General features: G+C 28.3%; 1 protein-coding gene across 1 annotated transcript; it reads left to right on the forward strand.

Annotated features, from left to right (window-relative positions):
* Positions 1-10397: 10397 nt before the first annotated feature.
* MKK9 (MAP kinase kinase 9) lies at positions 10398-11799 on the forward strand. The gene has a single exon (XM_039040097.2). It carries the CDS (start codon positions 10636-10638, stop codon positions 11593-11595), a length of 960 nt encoding a protein of 319 aa, XP_038896025.2. The 5' UTR covers positions 10398-10635; the 3' UTR covers positions 11596-11799.
* Positions 11800-12064: the final 265 nt, after the last annotated feature.

Consider the following 12064-nt stretch of genomic DNA (forward strand, 5'->3'; position numbering starts at 1 on the left):
TACGGTGGATTTATAACCTAAAATAATATATTTCTAGATGTTATTATTTTTATTTAATACAATTTTATACTTAAAATTTAAAATTCAAAATATAGATAAATAAACTGAAAATATAAATATATTATTTTCAGAATTTATATGGTTTAGATGATAGAATTCGAAAATAATTCTCGTAAAAACATAAAATAGAATTTAAATTGTCAATCAAATCGAATTATTTTAATCATTTTTGGGAACGAAAGCTTTTAATTTGTCATTTTATAAGAGGATAACCAATACAAGACCGGGTGTTAGACGGCGTTAAGATTCGTATACAAATGCAAATGCCTATGTTTGGTGACCGCTGACCGGCCATGACTCTTGACCATCCAATCCGAATTCCTATGGTCCAATGGAAGTCACTATTTTAGATATACATCTTTGAACAATTTTTTTTTTAAATTAAAAGAAATCTACTTCTAGTCCTTTTTTTCTTTTACAGCACGCACGTAAAAATATTATAATTATAATTCATTTATTTTAATAATAACTTTTAGTATGTAATAAATAAATATTATTTAGGTTTTTTTTATAACAAAGAGAAGAATTATATTACTAATTAAATTTTTTAAGAATGTAGACATAAATTTTTTTTTTTTTAATACATGCATCTCTCACATAAAGAGAAGAGTTAATACGTAACTACTTCCATTAATAAATGTATCCAATTAGCATCAATTGTATCTATTGAGCTCAACAGAAAAATGCCCTAGAAGAGTTACATTATATCTCAAAAATAATATCCTGTTTACATCAATTGTATCTATTCGACCTAAAATTTTTAATTTTGAAATATATAAGTTTATTTTGTAAACTAAAAATTGAAAGAAAAAAAAATCACCTACATTGTCTTTCAAACGGACACCTACCTTCCAAAACTTACATCCATTCAATTAATGGTAAAATACTTTACTAAAAATGCAAAGGCAAGAAGGATATGTAAAAGATTATCTCCTCATTGCCTCTTTTATATATAGTAGAGTATAAGTATATATAATGATTTAAATAGGGTTGTTTTCAAATATAGAAAAATGAATCAAAATACTTACAAATAATAACAAAATATCACAATCTATCGTAGTCTCTCACAGATAGATTATGATATTTTACTATTATTTGTAAATATTTTTAATAATTTTATCATTTAAATATAATGATTTAGCATTTTTATTTTTAAGTTTGTAACAATATAATCTAAGAATTCAGTCAATTTTTTTGGTTAAAGAAAGAAGAGGAGAGATTTTCTAAACTCCTTTTTTTATTATTTTTTTGTTAATTAACTATGAATTCAAATAATTGTTTACAAAATATGAAAACCATTGAGGAAATAAAACATATAAAAAAACACAATCTTCAAAATATATATGTGTGTGTGTGTGAAAAAAGAAAAGAAAAAGATAAAATGGAAACCATTATTAAACCAGAATCTCACAATGTAGAGATATTTTCCATTTCGAGCAGCGCCACTAAAGTTGAGATATTTAATTGATAAACAAGACAAAAAAAACATTTTTAAAGAAACAAAAAAGAGAGAGAGAAATATATATATTCCAATCATATTTATGATTTAATTTAAGAATGGGGGCAGCCGCCTTGGTTTTGTAGGTTTTCGGATTAATTCTAACTAATTCATGCATTATCATTCCGTCACTACCCCCCATATATAAATCCATTTCTTTAATGTCCAAACTTATATTCACTTATTATTAATTTCACACTAATTTTTTTAATATGGTAACTTCATAAGTTAGTTTGTCAGAGAATTTATTAATTTATTATATGTATTTCAATCAATTGTCTATGTTATTACAATATGATTAATGAATATCACACCATCATCCATCATTCTTCATTCTATATTAATATTTCAAGGCCACTCTACCTCTGCCATTTTCTTTCTAAAAAATTTATTTTACTAGGTAAATTTTATAGGAAATTTTTCACAATTAAAAAAAATGTCAAGCTATTTGACAAAAAAAAAAAATATATATTGATAGACTTTTATCAGTTTCTATCATTGATAGACACGGTTAGACTTCTATTAGTCTCCATCAAAGAAGATTAATTTTTCTATTTTGTGTAAATAGTTTCCCATATTTTTTATTTTGAAAATTCCCCTAATTTATATGTGGTATTTGTTCTTTGTTTTTTTTAATTAATATATGATGGATTTCTATTTTTCCCTTTAAAATATATTACAATGTTTAAACAAAATATTACATTATGGGGGAAAAAATGTGAGAGACACGTGTTTGCAATATTATTAGTTTGATTACGGTGAAAATGAGAGATCGAACCATCAATTTTTAAAATGATAATAATTTGTGTTGTATCCATTAAACTATGTTCGAATATAATCGGGATTTTTAAGTAATTAAATTCGTAGAAACCAAACTGGGAAAGCAAAATCAGTGAGTGCCCTGGTTTGGAAGTAAAAGAATAATGAATATTAACAATCTAGGGTGTGAATTTTAGTAGTAGTAGAAGTATGTAATAGCTAATTTTTCTCTTATTTTGGAAGCTTCAATGGCTATTGTAGGTAGGGCATAGGGGCTTAATTTCTTACTTTGCTTTTGTTTTTGCTTCCTTAGGCTATGAGTTTTGACATTTCTTTTGTCTATTTTTTTGAGGCATTTATATAATTTTGATATAATAATTTGTTTAGTTGGGGGAGTTGATGGGAGTTGAGTGGGATGGAAATAAGGCAAAAAGGCAAATTGATTCCAATGAGCAATCCCTAATATGATTTGGAATTAGTGAGGCAAGTTGGTGGTTGAAAATTGCATATGAAATTAATGATTGGAGGGTACCCACATGGCAAACCCTTAACCTACCCATTTTTTTTTTTAATAATAATAATTATTTTTTTAAAAAAAATCTAAGCTTTAATTTTAAAATAAAATGTAAAGAAAAGGTGTCAACTTTGAGGTGAGGACCCTCCCCTTTCAACTTGTATAGAGAAGCCTCCACTATGGAAGCATCCCTCTATGTCTTGCCCATATCATGTCTTTTTCTTTCCACATCTTTTTGATTAATGGGTCATTATTTGAATGTAACATTTTACTATATACATATTACAACTAATTGTCTTTTAACATGTTCATCATTTCTTACATAAATGTTTTACTTTTACTATATGTTCAAGAATCTTGGCACTTATAAAGTTGTGTTTATAAGTGAATGGTTTTTCTAAAAGTTCGCATCCAAAATTTATTGAAGGTGAAGCACTTTTAGAAGCTTATGTTCGATTGAATATGGGTGGATTCGTAACAACCTTTCCATTCAAATAAAGTCAAATGCGCTAAAAGTTGCTGAATTTCTCAATAGGAGGAGTTTTATTTACTTGAAACTGAGATCTTCATTGAGGATATTCTTTTTTCGGGAATGTTGTTAATATTGTACATTTTTGTCACGCCTCTCGTGAGGTGAACAAATCTGCTCATTCCATTGTAGCTTTGGCATCCTCTCAGAGTTGTTCTTTGATATGGAAAGATTTTTTTTAGATAGTGTTTTCTCCCTTTGCATGTTTAGAGTCGTAGGAGAGTTGGTCGTAGTGTTTATTGGTTACTTGTTTTTGGCCTCCAAAAAGAAAAAGACTCATCCAAAATTTATCGAAGGTACGCCATTGTTAGAAATGATTGACTTTAAAGTTGTTTGGTTTGGTTTAATAAAATTTTAATTGAGAGTTAATTAGTAAAGTATGATTTCACTTGTTTAGCCTAATGTCAAGTTTATTTTCCAAGATTTTAAAAATGTTGTTAAATAGTGAAAATTAAGAAAATTTGTAGATAACTAAATATAATACATAGTTTTCATGAGGTCAATATTCGAGACTTACCTTTTCTTTTTATATATACAAAAATGGCCGTTTTTAATACGTGGAAATTAGAAGGTTTTTGTCTATATTTTTTGCTCATGTATTTCTATTCTTGTTGTTGTTTTAAAGTTTTCCTCATTTGTTTATTTTTTATTATTACTTTTTCCATGGATTTTAGTACTTTGTTGCTTCAAACGTGATCATTTTAAGGAGTATTAAAATATCATTTTGATCTATATATTCTCAACAAATCATGAAATATTAGTCTCATAGGTTGTATTTAGTTTATTTCTAATTTTTTTCATTAAAAAAAACAGTCTCTATAATCGTTTGAAAAATATTAATATTATTATTTAACTAATTTCAATAAAAATAAATTAGACAATAAAAACTATATAAACCAAAATAAAACAAAACTTAAATATCATAATTAAAATAGTATTTTAACCCAATTAGATTTTGATTAGCGGAAAATACGGTACATTTCAGGAAAATATCGTTGGCGGCTTCATAAAATTGACGAAATTAACCTCACATGGTCTCATGAAAGTCAAGCTTATCTAATAAGCAAATATTTGAGTGACGGCTTTTATATTCTTTGCTTTTTTCAAGAGAATTTATTTATTTACCGTAACATTTATTTTATTATTTAATTTGAGGTTAGCATTTATTTTATTTTGATTTTTTTTTAATGATTTTACACATATTATTGGAGTCCTAAAATTTCCTTTGAACTTTAATTGTTCCTTATGGAAGTTTCTAACTTTAACTTCCCTCTCAAATTTTATATTTATATGGAAAATGTTGATTCGAAATGTAAGATATCGTTGTTCTTTAAACAAATTTCTTGTTTAACCATTTTTCTTTTTTAGTTCATTATGATTTAAAATTGGAAAACATTTTTCTAAAGGCAATTTCCTCCTCTATATATATATAGAAATTGTGTTGAGTTGTCAATTTAAAAATACTATTTGACAACTGTATCACCAATGTTTGTTATGTCGTAAATATGACAAGATTTACAAATCTGATTTCAGAAGTGTTCGCGTTCCTCTCTTTTTTTTTCCTCCTGCAGTTCCATTCGAAAGTCAGTTCGATATGCTGACCTGCAGTGCTGCTTTCAAGGATGGATCTTGATCGGTACTCACTGTCTCAATGTTGTACATTTCAAATTTCTTGTTTCTGATAGGGTAGTTATGGTTGAACCAGCTTGTACCACTTTTGCCTTTCTTCTCTGGAAGTTCGATATTGATGAAAACATGGTGGGGATAGCTTTCGAGAGAATTCCTCATTAGATCTAGAAGATATAATGTTCGTTGTAAGTACTGTCACAATTTTTGTGATGCTACTTGTGGTGGTTCGAAGAGGACATCCTTGAGTTCATTTAGGGTTGCGGCTCTTTTAGCGTCAGTTTTGTATGCAAAGAGTCGTCTTCGAGAAGGAGATTTGATGTCATTTTGGCCTAATTTGGACTTCTTCTATTTCTTTAGTTTCTTCAATTTTCAACCGTGTATCAATAATGTATCTAGTGTATCAAGTGTATCACGTATATCAAGTATATATATATTAGTAGTGTATTAAGTATAGTATTAAGTATATATTAGTAGTGTATTAAGATTATTAAGGATATCAAGCGTATACTGCCTAGCTAAGGTTTAAAAATAATACAAATTTTTTATTTATTTTTATTTTTTTTCTTTTAACTTGATTTGGTTTTTCTAACTATAAGAAGAATTTAGATGACAACATCCGGAAATTTACTTATTGTACTTTTAAAAAAATGTAGTTTAGGGGGGGGAGAGCAAATCAAGTGTAAATTAATAATAGAAAATAAGTGTCAGTTTATTTGTTCTATCATTCACTTTTTATTTTCAAAAACTAAATCAAATTTTGAACACTGCAAATAATAATAGTTAGTAATAATATTTAAAAACTTGTGTTTCACTTTTGAAATTTGATTTGTGAAAAAAAAAATGAAAATAACATAATAAAGAAATGGGGAGAAAACCAATTTAATTTTTTTTAAAAAAAAAGTTCATTGACAATACTTTTAGTTATCAACTTATCATAGGGCTTTACAAATATAAAACACATTTTCCACCTACCTTTTAATTTAAACATGGCACAGAACATAGAAAATAGGTTGGAAATTTCCATTTTTTAGTGGAATATATCGATGGGAAAATAGTAGCTTTTGTATAATTGTAATGCCAATTGCCAAAAAAAGATAAGTATATAAGACGAAAAAGCCATCCAAGCAAATTTTGGGAAATGTATTATTTTTCGTGCAACTTTTGGCAGCTCACCATATAAATAAAAGAAATGCACTTCACATTTTTCATTTTTATTCAGGTGACTGTTTCGTTTTTTCTTTTTCTTTTTTATTTTAAAGTTAATAATCGTTTGTGTGTGTGTTTTTTTCACAATTTACGCATAATTGCTATGGTAAAAACATTTTTCATCTATCCTATTAACGATTTAGTTTCTTACATCTAAATTTATAACAATTTAATGTATAAATTTTAATAAGCAAAAATAAAATCTTTATATTTTAAATTTTGTAACAATCTAGTCGTTATCATGAAAATTTTAATAAAATAAAGTATCTTTGTTTACAATAGAGATTAAACCGTTATAAATTGTAAAATACATAGGCTACAATAATATTATTTATTAAAACTTAGAAATTAAATGATTACAAATATTAAATGTATAAGCTCTAAATATTTAGTTTTTAACTTAATATTTAATTTTATACAAACAAAATAACTAAAGCAAGAAAAGAAGGTGGGTGGCCTGGCCCTACTTGGTCGTTGGACGAATATGGTTGGCTAACTTCTTTTGTTTTTGGAAAAATAGTTGGTTAATATGGTGTTCAAAAAATCCGATAACTCGAAATCAATCCAACTTAACTCAAGCAGTTTAGGTTGGTTATCAACTCATTTGGGTTGGGTTGGATTCAAATAAATGGAAATTTTATGGGTTTGATTAGATTCAAATAAATGAAAATTTTATGGGTTGGATTGGGTCATGGGTTCACCTAATATAACTCAAACCAACACGAATTTATTATTAATTTTAAAATATTTGTTACTAATAACACAATTATTTATACATATACTGATTTTAATTTTATTTAATTTAAATATTTTTTTAATAATTTATTCTTCAACAACTAGTATCTTTGCACTTTAGAAAAAAAAATTCAATATATAAATTGAAGTTAGTTAATCTTAATTCAATATACGAGAATAATTAAATTATATTTTTATATATTTACATTTTGCTTCCTTTTGGAACAAAATTTTAAATAAATGATCGATTACCCGAACCAACCCAACCAAATATTTTATGGTTGGGTTGGGTTAGGTTAATTTTTTAATAAGGGTTATTTGGGTTGAAAAATTTTCAAATCGAACAATTGGATTAGGTCTAAAAACTCCAAATAACACCTCTATAAGATAACGGACTTATTTGTTAAATTTTGAATAAATTATTAATTATTTATTGAAAGCAATAATTATTTGATGTGAATATTAAATGTGTGTATAAAGATTGAGAATATCATTTTTTTAAAAAGAAAGCTATGATCGATCATGTTAATTTTTAAGAAAAATCTAGTACTACACATTCCCTTCAACTGAATTAAAGAATAGTGTGTTTTCCACCCTTAGAAATAATGATTAATTACATTGCAGGTTTATTTTAAGGTGTGTAATAGATTTTAAAACTTTCCATTTTATATTTGATAGGTCTTTCATGAAAAATTAGAATTTTGTGTATAATAAAATTTTAAATTTTGATTTTTTTTTAATAAATTCATGCATTCTAAGAATTTTGAAAGTTTAGACCTCGTTGGATAACTATTTTGTTTTTTTTTTAATTATTAAATTAAGCCTATTTTTCTCATTTTCTTTCAATGGTTTGCATTTTTCTTTAGTGTAAGAGTGGAATTCTTAGCTAAATTTCAAAAATAAAAATAAGTTTTTATAAACTACTTTTTTTAGTTTTCAAATCTGGTTTGATTTTTGAAAGTATTGATACAAAGTAGATGACAAAGTAAGAAATTTAGAGGTGAAAGGAGATTTATAGACTTAGTTCTAAAAACTAAAAATCAAATGGTTACTAAATGGGATTTTAGAGATTAAATTTGTATTTTTGAAAGTTGGACAAAAAAAAAAAAGACAAATATGAGAGTTTAGAGACTAAATTTATAATTTAACCTAAAATTAAATAGATTATCTTACAATAGTGTTTAAGTTTTTCTCAAAACTAAAAATTATTATGTATTTGATATGTAACGCTAATATTTAATGAAAGATGTTATAGAATTAAGCATATGTCTTGAGACATTAGTCAAGTTACACGTAAGCTAATTAGGTTAAAATTCACGAGTATAGTACATGATTTAGAGTTTGATAAGTCAATTGAATCTTCATGAATGATCTCTTATACCATTTTTAGCCACCATTGGTTAAGAAATAATTAAAATTTGTTAGAGGAGGACATCTCAAAGTAACTATAGTTTTACAACCTCTTTGACGTATGAGAAAAGAATTGCAAAAGTACTTTAAATATGCTTGAAGTTGTTATTAGGATAGAAATGAGAATACATGTTTTCTAATCTATTTCCAACGTTATTATGCAACTACATCATTACTTAAAAAAAAATAAGATTTGTAAAATTTAACATATAATCATAAAGAATCGATCTTTTTTTAGTATAAGTAAGTATATGAAAATTAAAAGATTTGATCTTTAGAGAAAAGAGTAAAAAGAGTTATGTTCTTTGTCCATAAAGAATTAAAATTTGAAACTAAACTCAAACAACAAATTTATAATCTGACATAAATAAGGAGGGCTATTGATTAGAGATTAAATTATATATATATAAATACATATGAACTATTCTTTTTTTCAATTACACCCTAACTTTGAGAAATTCTATTTTAACCATTGAAAAACAGCACTTAAAAGGATTTCGCTGTTAAATTAAGAAGGAAAAAGTTAATCTTATGTGTTGCTTAAATGAACCAATTAAAACAAATATGAGAAATAAATTTGGAGGTTAGAGCTAGCCAAATATGGGAAAAAAAATCTTTAAGGGGTATTTTTAAAAATAGAAAAATAAGAAAAATTATTTACACAAAATAGTAAAATTTTAATTTTTGTAATAGAATTTGATAGAGATTGATAGAAGTCTATCAATGTTTACCGGTGTCTATTAGTGTTTTTTTTTTTTTTTTTTTTACTATTTTTATAAATAGTTTGACATTTTTTTATCTGTGAAAACTTCTTACTTTTAAAGGTTAAAATGAAACTTTTTAAAACTAGGAGCTATAGATATCCATTTACCTCGTGAGATCTCATTCTCAATGAGGCGAGAAATTTTTAATTGGACAGGGAATGGAATAGGGAGGGAGTAGGGATGGAGATTACATTTATCGGGCATGCCCCAATGAATATAATCAGCTTCATGAAGTTATGAGATTAACTAATTTATATTTACACAGTGTAATTGTAATATGAAGTTATGCGATTTTAATCTTCATTTTTCATGTTTCCAGATTTAAATTATAGATTCTCCTATTTTTTTCCCCAACAACATCTATTCTTTTATTATTGAATTCTATTTTATCTTTTTTTTTTTTAATTATTTGTTTATACATTTTGTTATTATATTAATTTTGTGTGTATATTATTACTATTTATATACATATTTATTATTTAGATAGGATTTGTTTTATATTGTTTCATTAAAAAAAAAAAAAATCCTTATTTATAAAGTTTCAATATATTTATAATTTTTGAGAAAATAAATTAAGCACTTTCTTCCTTACATATTTAAAAATATATATTTTTTAAAAAATTATCATTCTACTCTCTCTCCCTATCTCATCCTTTTATTTCTCTTCTTCCTATTCCCATTTGTAGCAAGCTCGTAGCCATAACATCTCCACAAACTCTCCCTTAAAATCTATGTTAGCATATCCTCCACAATTGCATCTGAGTCACCTTCTTTAGAACTTTCCATTATTTCTTCTGTCACCATCACCTCTCTGCTACATTTTGGTTTGTATGACTGTCAAATCTTATTTTGTTCATTATCGATTAGTCGTCCATTGAAGAAGCAACCGCTATTTGTATTTTCAAATGTTTAAGATTTGACTATGCTATTTGTTTTTTAGTTTTTTGTTGAGATTGTAATTTTTTCTTCTTCTAGAAGTTTAGATAGAATGTATTTGCAGTTTTTTAATTACTTTCAACATTGTCTATTTATATTCAATTTAGTGTTTGGGGTAGTTTGGTCATTTACCAATTTGTATTTTTATTATTTAAATTCGTTTTACTATTTTTATAATTTTAAAATATTTTTACCATTTTTACGAATAAAACTTTAAATTTTGCTATTTCTATTCTTGGTCCCGAAACAAAACGTTGGCGGGCCAAAGGGACATAAGAGTATAGTTAAGGTTAATTAAATGGCTGATTGTATTTTTAAAGGTATAATTAACGTTAATTAAAAGGTTGATTGTATTTTGAATTAAAATTTGAAGAGACGCCGGTAACACATCCGTCCGCTCCGCATGCAGAAAAATGGGCCCCACAGTCGTCGTCTTCATCCTCGCAACTTCCTTTAATTTCTTCATTTCTTCCACTTTCCCACGTGCTTCCCCTTACTCACTTATTTAAACTAATTTCTTTCCCAAATTCACATTTATCTCAAAAAAAGAAAAGAAAAACCAAATCCTCCATTATCCCAATTCCTTCCCCACTTTATGGCTCTGGTCCGTGATCGCCGCCACTTGAACCTCCGCCTCCCCGACCTCTCCGACTGCCGTCCCCGCTTCCCTCTCCCCCTCCCTCCCTCCACTGCCCCAGCCGCCCCCTCCGCCCCCTCCGCCATCTCCTCCTCCGACCTCGACAAGCTCCAAGTCCTCGGCCACGGCAACGGCGGCACCGTCTACAAAGTCCGCCATAAACGCACCTCCACCACTTACGCTCTCAAAGTCGTCCACGGCGACTGCGACCCCACCGTCCGTCGCCAAGTTTTCAGAGAGATGGAGATTCTCCGCCGTACTGATTCTCCTTATGTCGTCCAGTGCCATGGAATCTTCGAGAAGCCTTCTGGAGATGTAACGATTTTGATGGAGTATATGGATCTAGGATCGCTTGATTCGCTCTTGAAAAAGAACTCCACCTTGTCAGAATCGACGCTCGCTCACGTATCGCGTCAAGTTCTTAACGGACTTCATTACCTTCATTCTCACAAAATCATTCATCGCGATATTAAACCGTCGAATCTGTTGGTGAATAAGAATATGGAGGTTAAAATTGCTGATTTTGGAGTTAGTAAAATCATGTGCAGGACTTTGGATGCTTGTAATTCTTATGTCGGGACTTGCGCCTATATGAGTCCAGAGCGGTTCGATCCAGAGACTTACGGCGGAAATTACAACGGTTACGCCGGAGATATTTGGAGTTTAGGACTTACTCTTCTGGAACTTTATTTAGGTCATTTTCCTTTTCTTCCGCCTGGACAGAGACCGGATTGGGCGACTCTGATGTGTGCGATTTGCTTCGGTGAACCACCGACGCTGCCGGAGAATGCGTCGGAGGAGTTTCGCAGCTTTGTTGAGTGTTGCTTGCAGAAGGAATCAAGCAAACGGTGGACGGCGGCGCAATTGTTGACGCATCCGTTTGTATGCAGGGAATCATCGAGGTCCGATAATCGATGACTCGGCAGTGGATTGAAGGGATTCCGGTTCCGAATCACTGGCAGTTTAAAAGATCCGGCCAAATTCTGAGATCTGTACATAAACTTGCGGAATTCGGATGAACTTTTTGTATATAATCCCTTTTCTTTTTCAATTTGAATCTTCATCTGTAGCTTCTCTGAATCTCCTCCAAATCAATCGAATCGAATCCCCAATTTCGGAGAATTTTTGTACCTTTTGGATTAAATTTTTTTTCTTCAATTAAAAAGATTAACATCCATTTTTTCTTTTTACTTATTCTAGCTAAAATTGAAAATAAATTGACCTATCAATTTAGAAAATTGAAATTTTAATCTAATTGTTGAATCATATTTCTTCACAATTGAATCAACTTTAAGAAAATGAAAAGAAATGTTGTTTATAGGATGAACAAATATTTTCCTGATATTTTTTTAATGTATCTATTTTAATAAATTAACAAATCCACATG

Source organism: Benincasa hispida, chromosome 8, assembly GCF_027475165.1.
Source record: "Benincasa hispida cultivar pf3 chromosome 8, pf3_genome.v1.1, whole genome shotgun sequence".
Classification (NCBI taxonomy): Eukaryota; Viridiplantae; Streptophyta; class Magnoliopsida; order Cucurbitales; family Cucurbitaceae; genus Benincasa; species Benincasa hispida.